Source organism: Myxocyprinus asiaticus, chromosome 25 (assembly GCF_019703515.2).
Source record: "Myxocyprinus asiaticus isolate MX2 ecotype Aquarium Trade chromosome 25, UBuf_Myxa_2, whole genome shotgun sequence".
Lineage (NCBI taxonomy): Eukaryota > Metazoa > Chordata > Actinopteri > Cypriniformes > Catostomidae > Myxocyprinus > Myxocyprinus asiaticus.
Genome location: NC_059368.1, coordinates 26,084,339 through 26,104,050, shown reverse-complemented (window position 1 = coordinate 26,104,050; position 19,712 = coordinate 26,084,339). Strand labels below are relative to the sequence as shown.

At 36.9% G+C, this 19,712-nt stretch overlaps 1 protein-coding gene across 2 annotated transcripts in view; it reads left to right on the top strand.

Annotated features, from left to right (window-relative positions):
• brf1b (BRF1 RNA polymerase III transcription initiation factor subunit b) overlaps nucleotides 1–19,712 on the top strand; it is a 100,268-nt gene that overhangs the window by 6,177 nt on the left and 74,379 nt on the right. For both annotated transcript variants that reach the window (XM_051655764.1, XM_051655763.1), the window contains exons 3-6: nucleotides 7,834–7,914; nucleotides 11,743–11,916; nucleotides 15,019–15,050; nucleotides 18,546–18,618. In XM_051655764.1, coding sequence (XP_051511724.1) covers nucleotides 7,834–7,914; nucleotides 11,743–11,916; nucleotides 15,019–15,050; nucleotides 18,546–18,618 — 360 coding nt within the window. The remainder of the gene's footprint in view (nucleotides 1–7,833; nucleotides 7,915–11,742; nucleotides 11,917–15,018; nucleotides 15,051–18,545; nucleotides 18,619–19,712) is intronic.

Genomic DNA, 19,712 nt, shown 5'->3' with positions numbered 1-19,712 from the left:
GTACCAGGCAGTGATGCAGCCAGTCAGGATGCTCTCTACAGTCCAAACTTCCTCAGCTGTCTCAGGAAGAGGTGCTGGTGAGCCTTCTTCACAAATGGCCCAGTGTGGATGGAGCATGCGAGTTCCTCAGTGATGTGGACACCGAGGAACTTAAAGCTGCTGACTTTCTCCACCGGTGCTCCATTGATGGTGATGGGGCTGTGTTTCCTGTCTTTTCTCCTGAAGTCCACCACAAGCTCCTTGGTCTTGCAGACGTTGAGGGAGAAGTTGTGCTCCTGACACCAGCATGGTGTGCACCTCCTCTCTGTAGGCTGTTTCATCATTGTCAGTGATCAGACCTACCACCGTCGTATCATCAGCAAACTTCTAACTACCTGGCGTCTGCTTGACAGGAAGTCCAGGATCCAGCTGCACAGCAAGCGGTTTAAGCCCAGAGCCTGGAGTTTCTCATCAAGCTTGGAGGGCACTATGGTGTTGAATGCTGAGCTGTAGTCTACAAACAGCATTCTCACATATGTGTTCCTTTTTTCCAGGTGGGAGAGAGTAGTGTCTAGTGTAGATGCAATGGCATGTGATCAGACACGATATGATAGGTGTGCGTGAGAAACAGATCAATATTTAAGTAATTTTTTGTCAAATTCTCCTCCTTGACCGGTAGGGGGTGATATGCACAAAGAATGTGAATCACCAAAAGCAGGAGGAGGAGAAGTGAAGGAAAAAGGACTCAAATATTGATCTGTTTCTCACCCACACCTATCATATCGCTTCACAAGATATTGATTTAACCACCAGACTAGTCTGGAGTACTTTTATGTTATGGCACCCATTCACCTGCATTGTATGGACCTACAGAGCTGAGCTATTCTTCTAAAAATCTTCGTTTGTATTCTGCTGAAGAAAGTCATACATCTGGGATGGCATGAGGGTGAGTAAATGATGAGAGAATTTTCATTTTGGGTGAACAAACCCTTAGTCTTTTGTCTTTTGGTAATAAGAATCAAAAAGCTTTAAGGTCAATGGATGCGTTTACCATTAATCTAGTCCCACATGTAGTCACACCAAAAGAAAACATGACTCTTGTTTCATCAGTTGACTTGGGTCTACATCTTCTGTCTAGTAGGGTTGTGCTGCTTGGTGGTACTGTTGGCCAAGTTTTTGTTGTGGTTGCCACAACAGTCATCATTCCATTTGATGAACATACTGGAACATTGGAAGTTATTGGATCACTTGCAGTGATTTAGTGGAGTGGTAATATATTTTATATTAAACCCACTTAGCAACTTATGGTTTCTTGCCTGTTAGTTCATCAGTCTGAAAGAGACAGCGCTTTGCTGTTCTCTTGTGAACCTCCAGAGTCTTTGAGTCTCTTAGAAGAACCTCAAAGGTGCCGAAAAAGTGTCTCAATGTGATGTCCTGGAAGAAAACAGAAACACTGAGAAATTTTATGGTAGAAGAATGTTACAGATTAAATACAACTTCAGCTCTATTGACAACATTTGTGGCATGCTGTCAATTACCACAGAAAATTTGGACTTGTCCCTTAGTTAAAAACAAGAAAATCATTAACAGGAATTCAGGAGGGAAGCAGAACAGTTAAAGCACTTGCATGAATTATTGAGCAAAATTGTTTTTGATCCTTCAAGTTGTCTAAACTAGGGCTGGGTTAAAATATTGATTTTCCAACTAATTGAAATCTTAAAAGATACAGAGATCGATTCTTAATATCCCTAGATCTATCTTTTACTTTTACTTTCAAGTTTACTTCAATTTTGGTTGTGTTGATTTTTATATCTATGAACATACAGTATCTAGCAAATTAACTGCATAGTTTGGAGCCTGTGGTTAACTTTTAAAATTAATATGTTTGTAATGTAGACTACTCAATTACAAGGTTCCCTGTATAAATTACAGAATTAACTAAGAGAGAATTTATTTAATATGCAAGAAAACTGGACATTATAACTGAATATTCCCAAATGAATCAATCTAAATTTATATCGATACCCAGCCAATACATCATGTCCCTTCATGGTATCCTTGCGAATATCATGCGAAGTCACAGGGTTTACGGTGTCATGACATGAGTTGAAATATTGGATATAACTTTGCAGAGACATAAGTGAGAGAGTTATAAGTGACTATATTCTAACAGTGTCATGCTAACAGGTATGTTTGTGTTATGGCTATTACTTTTTTAAACATTCATTCCAGTGCTGCACATTTGCATCATAGAGTTCCACTGTAAGTATGACTGCTAACATGTTTTTTCTTATTTTATTTTATAAAAAAATTTTAAACTGAGGAATGAGTCAAAATTATGTTCTGTGTTAATGACCAGCAAGCCACAGATGCTGTTGATAGATCTTAAGTTGCATTTAATAGAATATTCCTCAAGTATTATTCTAATGTGAAAAACAAAGACATAAATCATCACTGTCGTGACATGAATATCAATATATTATTTATTTTTTACCCATAAATGTTTTTCTTTACCTCATAAATATAGCCTGATGTGAAAAGTGGGGCCTCCAGAGTCACACTGTGACTGTCATTCTGCAGTATATAGCCTTTCAGTCTGGATAAGTCAGATGTAAGAGCTTGATGCCCCACACAAAGCTCCCAAAGTCCAGCTTGCCTTGGATGGTTCATCCTAAATATGATGCTTTGTGCTGTACAGAGAGCAGTGACATCTGGAGGGACTGAATTGGGAGAGAAACATTAGATGGTTCTCTTGGTCAGTGCATCTCATACCATTTTAAGCTACTAACTCAAGTTAGGACTTACAAGCATCATTAACTTGTGCCACAACAGAAACATGGTGGTAAAATGTGTCATTTCGTCCTGTGATGTTCAGGGTATAGTTAATCTCTGTGGAGTACTGGAGAACTCCTTCACCCAAGTACTGTTGATTAGAAAATTACATGAGATGCAAATTGTACATTTAACTAACTTTTCTAAGTTGATCTGAAGTTCTGTTCTCCGCAAATACTGAGGCGTAATAAGTTAAAGACAAAGCCTCACCACACGGTTAACAGCTGGATCTTCAAATGGGACCTTGATGCTGAAGCCATGGGTCCCATTGCTGTGGGGAATTTTTGAAAAGAAGTACTGCTGTTGAATGAAATCAGTCACTGTCCGATAATTCTCATTCAGCTGGATTGCAATGAGCTGCACATCTGAAGCAAAATTCCCCAGATATATAGTAAACACCTCTTCAAGGGGCACAGTTTCTGTTGAGAAAAAAGCATCTTAAAGGAATAGTTCACCCACAAAAGTTAATCATCTGCACCCTTATGCCATCTCAAACTCATCTTCTGCGTAACACAAACCATGTATTTTTTTTAATTTTTTTTTGTCCATACAATATAAGTCAATGAGGTCCAAAACTCTCAAGCTCAGAAAAGAACAAAGGCAGCATAAAAATTCATACAACTTGAGTGGTTTAATCCATGTCTTCTGAAGCAATATAATAGCTGTGGGTGAGAAACAAAGCAAAAATTCAGTCTTTATTCACCAAAAAGCTTCACTCGCCTTCGTAAAAGAAGCTTTATCATGCTTTTTGGTGAATAAAGACTGAATTTTTTTTTTGCTTTCTCACCCAAAGTGATTGTATCGCTTCAGCAGACATAGATTAAAACACTAAACATTTTTGATTGCTTTTATGCTGCCTTTAAGACATTTTCAGAGCTTTAAAGTTTTGGACCCCACTGACTTACATTGCATGGGCAAAAAAACCTCAGAGCCTACATCTTCATTTATGTTCCGCAGATAACAAAAGTCATACGAGTTTGAGACAACACGAGGGTGAGTAAATGATGAGAATCATATTTTTTTTGGGGTGAAATATCCCTTTAAGCACACCATCTATAGTAAAAGGAATCCGAGAAACTAGTGGCGTCTTCAAAACCCGTAGGTGGCGATGTCTGGTCTCCAATTCCGTACCATCCGTGAACACATGTGAGAAGATGTGCTCATAGAAAAGGACAACTAGGTAACTTTCTTTGTAGATGTTATTGTCCACCAAGCTCTGCAACAACAGAAATGAGTAGATACTTATTCTTTTGCAATCTAAAATTAAAACACTAATTACCAGGTATGAAACATAGACAAGTAATAGCTTGCCTCAACTGATAGAGAAGGGGCAGTTTTTACCAGCACATACCATCCTGTAGCCTCCTGGTGCACCAAATGGCACTGATACATGCACCACGTGCTCATCTTCTTCCAGTATGTAACCCAAGGCCTTCCTGGTGGCCTCATCCAAGCGCTGGGCCTCCACACCCATCTCGATATTCTTGCTTACAAACCCAAAGGGGTCCTGCACCAGTGGGGTCATGACTTTAGGAGTTCTCCAGTGCAAAGTCTCTTCATCAAATGAGCTAAATGCTGATAAAGATGTCTCATAAAAACACTGAACGTCTGTATACACATGTCCATCTAAACTGCACATTTTAGTTTTTCCAAGGTAAAAATAGAATTAAAGCTACAATATGTAAGATTTCAATCAACAATCACTAAAATCAGCCAAATCTACAGGCATATGAGATAATAAAAAATATATAATTATTAATGTGTTTTACCTATTGTACATGCCACAGATGTGTCAAGCATCACCACTGCCCATTTCTGCCTGAAAAACACTGCTGTATGAATCACCTCTACAGCAATACCATCAATCTGAGGACAAAGTTGGTTTCAGCATTCATGTTAAAAAACCTGAGATGCCATCTATTTACAGTCTGCACATTCCACATTAATGGACCCTTGTCACATTTCTGGGTTTGGAATGTGGAAGTAAACTACAGCAGGGTAAACTTCTACAGTGGTGAAGGAGAGACCACAGCAATTATTTTTGCTTTTCCATTTGCTCCAACAGCAAAAGAAAAAAATATTACATATCCACGACTTTCCAAAAGAGGAAGAAGAAAAAAACAAAACAAACGATAGATTACAGCAGTCACAAGAGAGAAAAATGCCACATTTACTGTCTCTCAGCAACTGTATCTAAAATCTTAGCCCAGCAGTGGTGACAATTTATTTATTTATTTTTTTTATTAATGCTAGGGTAATATAATATAAAGAATATAGTTATAAGATTTATGCTGCTAAATAAGACGGAAACGTCATCAAAGTCTGTGAAAAGGGTCCATTCTAGTTTTACCTGCCTCTGTAATTGTTGAATGTGTCTGATTGTAGGGAGAGCGAAAGACCACCCTGTTTGGTGTGGAATCCACCATGTATCCCATCTGCCTGGCATCAGAGACAGACATAGCATCCAAGTTGTCCCTATTCAGGAACATTATCTGCCATTCAGAGATGGCAGATCTCTGTGCCTGGAAGTTGAGACATGATATTGACAATAAGAAGTCAATAATTGCCAATAATACTGGCAGGAATTCTTACCAATGCAAGAGCAGCTATCCAGGCTTCTTTGGAAGTCCTCTTATCAGATGTGCAAGGTGTATCTCTTGCCACAGACACCTAATCCATAGGAAACCAGATTATGTTGACCAACTGCCAACCACACACAGGGCACAAATCAAGCCAAAGAATGCCCACTGCCTAGCATCTTACCTCCATATAGTTTTCTTCACAGATGACCTCTTTTCCTGACCAGTCTATAGGCAGTGTGCAGGTCTCTGAGAGAAAGTATTTATTTTCTCTCCCTTCTTGATCAGTCAAAATAACATTCAACTTAAAAAGGAAGTTGTTGTCATTCTACAACACATTATACATGGAAACAGTATTACAAGAAAGCAAGCCATAACACAGAAACCACACATGCAAGAATTACATTTGAAGTCTTTAGTTCTCAGAGCTGAAGTTTAAAATTCATAATCTACCACTACCACTTACCATCGTATTTTGGAATTTTTGTCTCATGAATGATTAAAGGAATAGCTAATTTTATCATAACGTACACACCTTATTTTGGTTCCAAACTGGTATGATTTTCTTTCTTATATGCAGAACACAGAAGAGTTAGAATTTTAGATTATTAAATATTGCATACCATCTTTTAAATATAATGTCAGTTGATAGAATTCATTTTGAAGCTTACTAAATTTGAAGTTTAAAAGGGACCTAAAAGTATCATAAAAGTAGTGAGAGTGTTTGAGAATTTGCTTTGTTTTTAGTGCTAAATGCAAGTTATCATGTGAACATGAATACACAAACTTAAAGATTTTCACTAAAGAATAAAATACATTTTGGGTTGTTTCTCACCAAAACCTGTCGATGCTTTCAAAAGACTTGGAATATGATGCACGAGCCACATACTTTTAAGTCCTTTAAGCATTAAAATGTATCATTATCAACTGCCATTCTATTCATTAATTTTCCTTTTGTGTTCTGCATAAAAAGAACGCCATACGGGTTTGGAATGACAGGAGTAAATCATAACAGAATTTAAATTCTTGATCAGTGCCATATCATGCTTTTTATCTCTTGCCTGGTTTTCAGTGTGGCAGGAGAAATAGGAAGCCCTTAGAGATGCATGACTGTTCAAGTTGCACAGGGTATAGCCACACATAGATGCATGATCCTCATTAATGATTTGGACACCATTTTCAACTTAAACATACAAAGACATAAACTGACATGAAAATTTAAAGATAGCATGTGATTGTTTGTTGTACAGAACTAATGCGTAGCAACATACCTACAGCCTCAAATCGTGGGACTCGTCCAACAAAGCTCAATTCAACAGACACCCAGAAATAACGATCACGACACTCTGTATCTATTGTACCTAGAGCAATTAAAATGTATTATTATACATATTATTATATGTAATGGCTGGAGAAACTAATTAATACACTACTGTGTGTGTGATATATATATAATTTTTTATTTTTTTGAGCATACAAACAGACCTTGTGGATCAGTTGTAACATAATAAATTCCATGCACCTCACACAATTGAAAGCAGAGGACCAGAAGCCTGTTGGACATTACAGTTTTGAATGTCAACTTTATCATGAATCTTTTTGTGTTGTAACTTTCTATTCTATTCTGATTTGTTGTTCAGAGACACTTACCCAAAACAGAAGCTAACATTCATTTGGCCAAAACCACTAGCTAGAACTGAAAAAAAAGTATGAGCAGTATGCTTCTGAGAGGCAAAGCCAAACACTGTTGTGGTTCATTTGTAACCTCCTTTCAGTTTCCCTAGTGCTTCCCCTACTTTGTTATCAGTTTCAGGTGTGTCAATCAATGTCTTCTGGTTGCTATAGAAACACTTAGCTAGGTTCAAGTGAAGTAATCATTGGTAACCGCTAGTTGTCACTGTAGTAACAATACAATGCTAAAAATGGGCATTTCCTCTGACTGCCACTCGAGGGCGCTAGAGCTTAGTTTTTTTTGAAGGCTTAATTATAATTATAATTTTCTTTATTTATCACACATTATACATTTGCACATATACGGTGAAATTCTTCTTTTTCACATATCCCAGCTAGGCTGGGGTCAGAGTGCAGGGTCAGCCATGATACGGCGCCCCTGGAGCAGATAGGGTTAAGGGCCTTGCTCAAGGGCCCAACAGTGGCATCTTGGCGGTGCTGGGGCTTGAACCCCCGACCTTCTGATCAGTAACCCAGAGCCTTAACCGCTGAGCTACCACTGCCCTTGAAAATGCGGCTGACAAAATAATGTATTTGTTTATGACTTTATACATTTTAAATTTGACATAATTATGTTTTCTCTTTGGTGCTCTCGGTGAGTCAATGAGCACCTGTAGTTACTGTATTGTAATCCCAAACTATTTCTATAGGTGTATTTGTCTGATGTAAAATGGGAATTTCTCTATAATGTGTCTTTTTTTGTGGTTTCCAGGTACATCTAAAGCTCCAGCCTTAGGCAGTGGGTTCCACACAGGTTTGGGAAAGGAATCCCGAGCTCAGACGCTCCAGAGTGGTAGGCACACTTTTGTTTCAGTCAGAAGTCATTGCAGATGTAGTTGTATGGATTACTTTTATGCTGCCTTTGTTCTTTTCGGAGCTCGAAAGTTTTGGACCCCATTGACTTATATTGTATGGACAAAATAGTTCACCCATATATGAAAATTCTGTCATCATTTACCGTACGAGTAAATGTCTCTCTCTATGTATATCTGTCTTCTATGAAGCACAAATAGGGAATTTTTGAAGAATATTGTGTCTGCTCTTTTCCATATAATGAAAGTGAATGGGGACAGGTGTCGTCAAGCTCCAAAATGACAAAAAAGCACCATAAAAATATAATAAAATTAGTCCATATAACATTTGTGCACTATATTATTATAAATGTTTTGAAGCATTACAATAGCTTTGTGTGATAAACAGACTGAAATTGAATTTGTTATTCACTGAAAATCTTGCCCTCCTCTGCAACTCTCAAATCAAAGATGGTACCATTAGACAGGCTGCATTAGGTTTGACAGAATTCTTTTTGTAAAGTGTTTATTTTATAATATGTTTCTTTGACTCATCTACATTCAATTCTGACCCAGTTACATCTCAAGCACTAATTAGATTTACATGCATCTCTGCTTTTCTTAAAAAACCCAGTTAACTGTTGATCCAACTGCCTGATAAATGTGTTCGTGATCCAAGTTTGTGTTGATTTAATTATGTTTGATGCACATACAGATAAAGACGCGGCATTGTGTAAACATGCTTGTGTGTGAATAAGAGGGGCTGAGAGAACAATATATTTTTAGTATTGTGGATGTAATATCCACACATTGCTCAATTAATGTATAGCTGTTCTTATGCTGCGATAAACCGTTTTCATGCATGTGAACCTGTTTTAAAGGGCTAGTTCACCCCAACATGAAAATTCCATCATTATTTACACACTCTCCTGTAGTTCCAAACCAGTGTGACTTTCTTTCTTCCATGGAACACAAAAGGAGATGTTATGCAAAATGTTAGCTTCAGTCACCATTCCCTTTCATTGCATCTTTTTCAATACAATGAAAGTGAGTGGTGACTAAAAAATATCTCCTTTTGTGTTCCACAGAAGGAAGTCATATGTGATTTGAACAATGTTCATCATGGGTGAACTATCCCTTTATGATCTAAGAGGAATAATGGGTCTTTCGCACAGATCTCAGGACACGTTTTTGTGTATTTCTGCGCTGTTGCTAGATGGATGTCTTTGGTCATTGCGATGCATCTTGCTATTTTTTCAGTGTCTCTTGCATGAGCACTTTATTTTTAAGATGCAGTGTCAAGTTAAAAACAGGTAAACTTTTAAAAACATGTCTCCATTTTTTTCTATTCCATTGTGCGCCGTCTAGCATTTTTAAAAGCAAAAATTAGTTGAACATGAACAGCTCCTAAAATGCTCTCTGAATCAAAATCATCAGCAGCATAAACACAAGAATCAACTCTTAAAATATTTATCACAGAATGTGGTTTAAACTTCCCATAACATCTAAAAACACTTATTAAAGGGATATTTTACCCAAAAATGAAAATTCTCCCATCATTTACTCACCCTCATGCCATTCCAGATGTGTATGACTTTTGTTCTTCTGAAGAACACAAATTAAGATTTTTAGAGGAATATTTCAACTCTGTTGGTCCATACAATACAAGTTAATGTGTGCCAACATTTTTATTCTCCAAACAGCTCATACTGTATAGCCATCATAAAAGTAATCCATATGACTCCAGTGTTTTAATCCACGTCTTCCATGAAGTGATATTATAGGTGTGGGTGAGAAACAGGTCAATATTTAAGTCCTTTTTTGCTAGAAATTCTTCTCACTGACCAGTAGGGGGCGATATGCATGACAAAAGTGCATCATCAAAAACACAAGAAGAAGAATGTGAAAGTGAAAGTTAAATTGGATTTTGACTGAGCAGGGAGGATAATTTATAGCAAAAAGGACTTAAATATTGATCTATTTCTCACCCACACTTATCATATCACTTCTGAAGATATGGAGCCTTTTTAGAGCATCAAAATTTTGGCACCTATTCACTTGCATTGTATGGACCAAAAAATCTTCATTTGAGTTCAGCAGATGAAAGAAAGTCATTCACATCTGGTATGGCATAAGGGTGAGTAAATGATGAGAGAATTTTAATTTTTGGGTGAACTGTCCCTTTAATGCTTTTAATGTGCATATGAACATGTCTGAGATAATTACATATAAGTAACAAAGTTTAAGACATTTAAAACTCATTTCAAACTTTGTACGTGTCCTTTTGGTCATACACACAAAGTTTTATTCATTCAAATAAAGGAAAAGGTGTCCAGTGTGGCAGCAGTTATGTAATTGTGCTGTCATGCAGGGAGGTCACTGCAGACCTGGCTGCTAATCCAATGGTGTTTGAAGTGTGAAAAATACTCTGGGATTAGACAGGTCAAGAGAATGTGACGGATAGAGAGGGTAGGGCTGGCACACAGTGTTTCCAGAATAGAAGGATTATGCTATTAAAAGCTTTCAGTGTTATTTTGGGTCTTGGCCCACCAACACAACACTTGACACTGCAGCTTCTGTGCCCATCAGCACCATAGCTGGGGGGCAGATAATCCAACATTCACTTTATCATCTACAGTACGTAAACGAAAGCCCAAGTTTGATATCTTGACTTCTGTTTGATGAACCATGTATCTGCTGTACTCATTAACACATTTACACACATCTAGAGAGGTCAGATTGATGAAGGCATTTATTACATATAAACACTTCTGCTTGTGCAATTCCATGCATAATTAATGACTGTAACATGTGAAACTCATCAACTTTATTCCTTACAGTGGGGTCAAAAAGTCTCAGACTACTTGTGAAAATGCATATATTTAGCATTTTTCTAATTTAATAATAAAATAATCATTACAAATTATATTTTCAGAATAACAATTAATAATTTCTTGTTTGTTATGTCCCCCTTTTGCTTTTGGACTCCACACATTTCTGCAAAACCTGATGAACCTGGTCCCAACATGATTTGAGAATATTCCAAAGAGCATTTTGTGTGTTTCAATGAAAACAAGGAAATCTGATAATTTGTACGAAGGACTTAACATGGTCAATGTCACAATTTTATTTGATTAGTGACCTAGAAATAGTGCAGAATCTTAAATATTTCTTATTTGTTGTGTGTCATAATGGATCTCTCTTTTAATTCGTCCAGAATCTTAAAACGTTCTGTTTAGATTTTTCATTATGGACTTTTGAACCCTAATGCACTGTATGTCTCCAGCTTTTTTTGCCCAGCAAAACAGTTTGCATAAATGAATTAGTTAAGTAGCCTAAATCATTCTCATAATTTACAATGCAGGGAGACATTCATTGTCTGGGTTGACCAGTTCTTTTGCTGAATGATGTGTTGAGTAAATACAGAAACCTGTCGGATAGTTTACTAAATGTGAATTTCAATATGCTAAACACATCCAGGCCCCTCCATGGGATTTTAGGGCAGACTGATTTATTCTGTGTCCAAGGAATTACAACTTGGCCTGCTCGAAGACCATCTGTGAAAGAGTGCAAGAGAGTAATTATAGAAGTGACTGTGAAAGAAGGGAAGAGAGGGAAAATTGCAGATGGCCTTAGACAGGGTGTAAAACAGCTGTCCATTTTTTCCAGGTTCCATTGAAAGTCTGTCTGGCTGTGCACCGTTCTCATGACATCATTGCTACTGGAAAACCAAACACTTGCATGTGACTTCATGCCTTTGTGTGTGAGTGTGCATGTATGGATCTGTGGATGTTTACACAATCTGATGCATGTGTGTGTCCTGTCTCTAGGGAAACGACAGATACACAACCTCGGCAGCCAGCTGCAGCTAAACCAGCATTGCCTGGACACGGCCTTTAACTTCTTCAAGATGGTGGTGAGCAAGCACTTGACGCGAGGGCGAAAGATGACACACGTCATAGCCGCCTGCCTCTACCTGGTCTGCAGAACGGAGGGAACGCCTCGTATCCTTACCCCCAGTGGCTGTCCCTATGCTGCTCAAGCGAAAGTCTTTGTGAACTTTAATATATGGAAAAATGATAAAGAAGTGTGCACATCCAACCCAGACTTAGAGGCAATTTATACTGAACACATTTCTGAGCTCCTTTTCAATTGTTTTCAATTTAAATATGCGGTAGATGGACATCTTTGACAGTTGCACGGTCTTGCTGTTTTTTTCAGCCTCTCGCACAGGAGCAAGATGTTTCTTAGACACTGTGTCAAATTTAAAGAACTTATAAAACTTTTAAGCTTTTAAAAATGCATTGAGATACCTGCATAATTTTCTACTCGTTGCACTGCAACTAGTTTTTGTTTTTTACCATAACTAGACATTTGGTGTGAACAGCCCTTAAGAGTAAAACAGTAAATGTCTGCAGACCTATATTATTGCTCTCAAATATTAATTCGAGAGCTTGTAATTTTTTGACCTCTCAAAAACAAAGCAATTATAATCTAGAGTTTTTAGAGCAATTATATCAGTTACTGGATGTTTACTTTTTTTTTTTTTATGATAATATGGACAACTAGTAGTTTACATATTTTTTTTTCTCCAATTTGTGTTACCTTAAAGGGATAGATCACACAAAAATTTTAATTCTCTCACCAATTACTCACCCTCATGCCATCCTAGATGTGTATAACTTTCTTTCTTCTGCTAAACACAAACAAAGATTTTTAGAAAAATATCTCAGCTCTGTAGGTCCATTCAACGCAAGTGAATGGTGATGAGACCTTTGTAGCTCCAAAAAGGACATAAAGGAAACATAGAAGTAATCCGTAAGACTCCAGTTGTTAAATATATATCTTCTGAAGTGATTTAATGGGTGTGAGTGAGAAACAGATCAAAATGTTATTCATTTTTTACTCTAAATCGCCACTTTCACTTTTACATATGAAAGTCACATGTGGTGCCTGTTTAGTTTCACTTTCACATCTGAAAGTGAAAGTTAAAGTGGAGATTTAGAGTAAAAAATGATTTAGAAATTGTTCTGTTTCTCACCTATACCTATTACATTGCTTCTGAAGATGTGGATTTAAACACTGGAGTCATATTGATTACTTTTATGTTTGCATTATGTGATTTCTGGAGCTACAAATGGTCTGATCACCATTCACTTGCATTTTGTGGACATACAGAACTGAGATATTTTTATAAAAATCTTTGTTTGTGTTCTGCTGAAGCAAGAAAGTCATACACATCTGGGATGGCATGAGGGTTATGGCACCATTTTTTAAACAGTCCGTTTAACCAGAAGCAGAGAATATGACATACTTTTACTTTTTTGTTTTATACACACATTTGCTTTTAATAGTTTTTTCTAATAGTCAATCTCCTGAAGATATTTACATTTTGTATTAATGCATTTGGCAGATGTTTTTTTTTTTTTTTTTTAATCTAGAGTGAATTACAATGCAAGGAATACATTTGATCAGACCATGGGAAAACACAGTCAGGATCTGAAAACCAAGTCCGAATGTGTAAATTGTCAGAGAGGAAATAGACTTAGAGGAAGAGTGTTTACTTCACCTTCTTTAGGACTCTGATCACAGAGGATGTTCCCTTGAGTAAATCATTGAAAGTAGCATTGAAAGTCACTCCTCCCAGTCACTCTATTAAATGGATGGGCAGAATCTTTTTTTACAAAAGCTATTGAACTGACACTCATTTGAATCGAGAATTCCTTTGCTTTTGACTGTAGTGATAGGACTTTGAGAGTGAAGTAAAATTCTTAAGCAATAGATGATGTGTTGCGATACGAGGGAAAATATAATTCCCCTGTACTGTGTTGTACAACTTCAGGACAGGGTTGTTTTTTCCTCAACCTGTCATAATTGTGGTGTCACATTATATGTGCATGAGACTTTCACTCACCACACCTGTGTTACGACACCACCTCTTTCTCTCTCCTTTTACAAACAGACAGATAGACATACTCACTCTCACAGGCAGGCACCTTCCTATCTGTCTGCTTTAGTTACGCCCAGACCTCTGTTCTGCTTTTGTATAGCGTCAGGCTCAACTGGGTGCCTGATGTGTTGTCTAGAGTTGCCAAAGGAGAATTGTTACCTGTGCCTGGGTGGGGCTCATTCAGTTGCATGCTAGATCCAGAACTTCATGCTAAAGAGCAGAAATAAAGGACTCTAGCACTTTACAAAGAGCCAAACCCATTCGAAATTTTGCCCTGTTTTTACATTTGCACTGCTTTGCATTGTCTAACTAAATGTTGCTGCATTTTACTATTTTGTGGCATGATGTAGCTGCAATTTTTGTTTTTGCACAGCCTTTAAAAGTATAACTCATCCAATTATGAAAATTCTGTCATTAGTGTCAGTTTCAGTCACCATTCATTTTCATTGCATCTTTTTTTTTATACAATGAAAGTGATTGTTGACCAATGCTAACATTCTGCCTAATGTCTCCTTTTGCATCACAAAGAAGAAAGTCATATGGGTTTGGAACAACATGAGGCTGAGTAAATGATAGAACTGACTGGACATGGCAGAATTTGCATCTTTGGATGAACCAACTATCCCTTTGAGAGAACACAGTTATCAATTTCACTGATGTCAGTCATTGAAGTATAAATACGTTATTCTTGTCAGGATTGAGGCCATAATTAAGGCTGTCAAGAGTCCTGATAACAAGGGATTATCTTGTCTTGTAGTGATGCTAATCTCTGTGCTAAAGGAGGTATTAGTCCCCATGGAGAGACGTGCCTCAGGTGTGTGTTTGTGAGAGGTGTGTGTGTGCCGCTCAGGTGAGGAGTAACAGATGGTCAGAGTGAATCTCTTGCAGAGATAAGGAGAACCTGCCAGAGGCCTGATGGTGGAAAGAGATGATCGATAAAAGTCTAAACTCCCACGGTGACAATTATAGAGCCACCTGATGCTTAATTAATCACTGTGACTAGGATTGACTAAATTGATGTAGGATTAACGCATGCTTACATTATGCTTAGTTATGTTTTTGGACAAAGATTTGTCTGTCTTTATCACACTGAACCTTTTTTATATAATTTCTGTCATGTTTTTTAATTTATTTCACCTCCTTAACTGATCTGCAGACATGCTCCTCGACCTGAGTGATCTTTTACAGGTTGGCTCCCTTTTGATTTCTTTCATCTTTTTTCAAAACACTTACTCTAAATAACATGACATCCTAAACTGCTATGGTTGGATGGTGTTTGACCCTAAAATAAAATCTTCTATGACAATATAAACCCTCTGTATGACTGCAATATAGAAATGCTCTAAGTATGAGACTGTTTCAACATGAACAGTGAAGGTATTGTACAGTATGTGTTATAACAGTGAGCAGACACTAGTTTTATTGGGAAATGACGTAAATAACGACATTTTCTAGTTTCATATCATCACATATACTTTGTATGAGTTACGTAGTTTCTCTTCATTTAAAAGGCTGAACAAAAAGTTTGAAATGTGACTGATTTTACACATTAAAGGGATAGTTCACCCAAAAATGAAATTTCTCCCATCATTTACTCACCCTCATGCCATCCCAGATGTGTATGACTTTCTTTCTTCAGTAGAACACAAACAAAGATTTTTCGAAGAAAATCACAGCTCTGTAGGTCCATACAATATAGTGAATGGTGAGCAGACCTTTGTAGCTCCAAAAATCAAATAAAGGAAACATAAAAGTAATCTATATGACTCCAGTGGTTAAATCAATATCTTTAAAAGCTGTGAAAGTGAATGTGAAAGTGGAGATTTATAGTAAAAAAGGACCTAAATATTGTTTAGGACCTATGTTGCTTCTAAAGATATGAATTTAACCACTGGAGTCATATGGATTACATTTATGTTTCCTTTATGTGATTTATGGAGCTACAAATGTCTGATCACCATCCACTTGCATTGTGTGGACCTACAGAGCTGAGATATTTTTATAAAAATCTTTGTTTGTGTTCTGCTGAATAAAGAAAGTCATACACATCTGGGATGGCATGAGAGTGAGTAAATGATGAGAAAATTTTCAATTTTGATTGAACTGTCCATTTAATGTAGTCAAATGTCATTTATAAATATATAATATATAATTGCTAGATTTATAAATAGTTGATATGTGATTAGCCAGATTTGCAGGTGGTGTAGAATAGCCGATATACCATGCACATAAGATGAATTCTACATTAATGCGCTAGTTGCTTAGCAACGGTCTGTAGATAGGATAATGAACTATATACTGTGAGTTGGCACAACAGTTGTTTAGTGTAATATTTATTTAACATTAGCATCTTTTATCATATTGCTGTTGCTGCACTTTTATAAAAGCAGAAATACACTTGAGGCCATGCAATACAGTGATTTTACCACAGTCAAGGGGATAAAGTCACTGTAGCACATTACTTTTAATGCCTAATTGCTTAATTAAAAACAAGATACTGTAGTATTTCATTTTGTTTGTTAAACAATACACAGGATTGCCTTTATGACAAGATACCGTTCAGTTTTTATTAGTAGTTATTTGAGGGGCAGACATTTCAATGCTACACAGCTGGTGTGATGTTATTTTTACTCTCCCAGCTGTCTAGGGAGTATTGCCCACTGAGCTCTAACTAGTATTGAACAGATGCTGAGAGGTTGAGGCGGAGCCAGATTGAAATATGACATGAATCTTTAGCAAGTACAGCCACACACAAATCTGCCAACACTCCTGTTTTCTATGCTTGGGTGCCAGGCTAACTAGGGACATGGTGTGAGGTTATAAACCCCTTCTTCATTATTAGTGAGCATCTGAAGTCCTGTTTTAAAACATAAATTTAAATATACGTGTATATGTATGTATATATATACATTGATGGACAAAAGTTTTGGTCTTATGGAAAGGAATTGGTACTTTTATTCACCAAAGTGGCATTCAACTCATCACAATGTATAGTCAGGACATTAATAACATGAAAAATTACTATTACAATTTGAAAAAAAAATTTCAGAACTTCTTCAAAGAGTTCTCATCACAAAATCCTCCACGTGCATCAATGACAGCTTTGCAGATCTTTGGCATTCTAGCTGTCAGTTTGTCCAGATACACAGGTGACATTTCACCCCACACTTCCTGTAGCACTTTCCATAGATGTGGCTGTCTTGTCGGGCACTTCTCACTCACCTTACAGTCTAGCTGATCCCACAAAAGCTCAATGGGGTTAAGATCCATAACACTCTTTTCCAATTATCTGTTGTCCAATGTCTGTGTTTCTTTGCCCACTCTAACCTTTTCCTTTTGTTTTCTGTTTCAAAAGTGGCTTTTTCTTTACAATTCTTCTCATAAGGCCTGCACCCCTGAGTCTTCTCTTTACTGTTGTACATGAAACTGGTGTTGAGCGGGTAGAATTCAATGAAGCTGTCAGCTGAGGACATGTGAGGCGTCTATTTCTCAAACTAGAGACTCTGATGTACTTATCCTCTTGTTTAGTTGTACATCTGGCCTTCCACATCTCTTTCTGTCCTTGTTAGAGCCAGTTGTCCTTTGTCTTTGAAGACTGTAGTGTACACCTTTGTATGAAATCTTCAGTTTTTTGCCAATTTCAAGCATTGTATAGCCTTCATTCCTCAAAACAATGATTGACTGACGAGTTTCTAGAGAAAGCCGTTTATTTTTTGCCATTTTTGACCTAATATTGACCTTAAAACATGCCAGTCTATTGCATACTGTGGCAACTCAAAAACAAACACAAAGACAATGTTAAGCTTCATTTAATGAACCAAATAGCTTTCAACTGTGTTTGATATAATGGCAAGTGATTTTCTTGTACAAAATTAGCAATTTAGCATGATTACTCAAGGATAAGGTGTTAGAGTGATGGCTGCTGGAAATGGGGCCTGTCAAGATTTGATCAAAAATGACTTTTTTCAAATAGTGATGGTGCTGTTTTTTACATCAGTAATGTCCTGACTATACTTTGTGATCGGTTGAATGCCACTTTGGTGAATTAAAGTACCAATTTCCTTCCAAAACAGCAAAATCTGTACATTATTCCAAACTATTGGCCGCCAGAGTGTGTGTGTGTGTGTGTATATATAAACATTGACAAATATAGCATTTATATATGGTTAAAAATAAACATGACACATGAGAGCTCAAAAATAATTTCTATTAAATTTTCATCATTGTCAGGAAATCTGATAGGGATGACAGTTTACAGTGTTGAAAAAATATTTTACATATTACACATGCACGAAATGCTATAGCCATGTTGTTTTTATTTTTCCTAGGGATGTAAGATACTTACAGGACCTACATAAAAATGAGGGACATTTTCTAAAAATGTGATGGAGTTTATATATCATGCTTTGACAGTAAACATAAGCACAATTACCTAAAATTATAACCTTAAAACTTCACCAGAGCCTATGGATGGATGGCTGGATGGATGGATAGTGATCATGTCATAATTTTATAATTTAATGTAATTTTGATTAAATGTTTTTTATATTGTTCTAGTCATAATCTAAGGCAGGTAAAACGGTGGGACAGGTTTTATCAAGTTTTAAAAACCAGTGATTGTTCAAGTTAAAACCACTACAAGGACTGAAAGATTTGTTCTCACTGTCTTCTTCTTTACTGTAGGTTAATGTGTACATTTTGGGAAAGACATTCCTCCTGTTGGCTAGAGAGCTCTGTATCAACGCTCCAGCCGTTGGTAAGTCTCTCTCTAATGACCTCTGTATTGTAATTCAGCTAACAAGAACACTGCTTTTGGATGAACCTAATTAATAAAGCAGCCAGGATTTCTCCAAACAATTCATTTAAACACCACGGTTGGATCAGTACTAGTATATATAATCGTTTCATCTGATTTGACCTATGGATTCTTAATTTCATCAAGTAGAATGAGAGTGGAAAATGTTTACTGTTATTGCATCAGTGTAAGGCAACAGCTAGTAAGTATTTGGTTTTATTCTCATCCAGACAGGGCTTTGCACATTTAGTTTTCAGCTATAATTTCTCTACATCATAGTTTGTATATATTGTTCAAACCATTTTAGGCACAGCCTGAAAATGCATTACCCATGTAGAAATTACCTTCTTAACGAGTTGTTGTTCAGCTGGTTATAACTAGGGGGCACTGCATCATATCAAAAAATCTATGATGGGCCATAAGCCATTGCAAACCTCTTTCTGCCTTCAGTGCACACAATGGGGACAAAACAAGTCTGCAAATGTTAAACAGATTCATCATATTATTAGAGAAAGGAGAGTTTCTATCCAAGAGAGACACAACAGACAGCATATCTGTGTTAATATACTGGGCATAATCCCAGAATGCAGTCTGGCAGTTCTCCATGTGTCATAATTCCATATTCATCTGTTTTTTTTGTTTTTTTTTGGGTCAAAAATCTGCTGTTTTACCAAGCTGCATCTGCTCCATGTTTACTAAACCCTCAATTAGAATGCAAACGGTAAAGCAGCAGATTCTATGGGCTCAATTCAAACAGACTCCCTATTCAGTTCCTCATGCAGCCTGCTGGGGATAATAGGTTCTTTATGTGGCCTTTCAAGATGAATATTTCATCCTCACTTAACAATCACTGTCTCATTTAGACAAGCCCACTGTGGTTGAAATGTGTGAATGTGGGTTAATTTTTTAATTTGTTTTTTATTTCTGTTTGAATGTAATGCACTTCATAACCTGGAATAAACTCTTATGCTAAGCTCAGTAATAGTTGAATCGTGTCACCTCAATCTGAATTACATTTAAAAGTGTGTGTGTGTATATATATATATATATATATA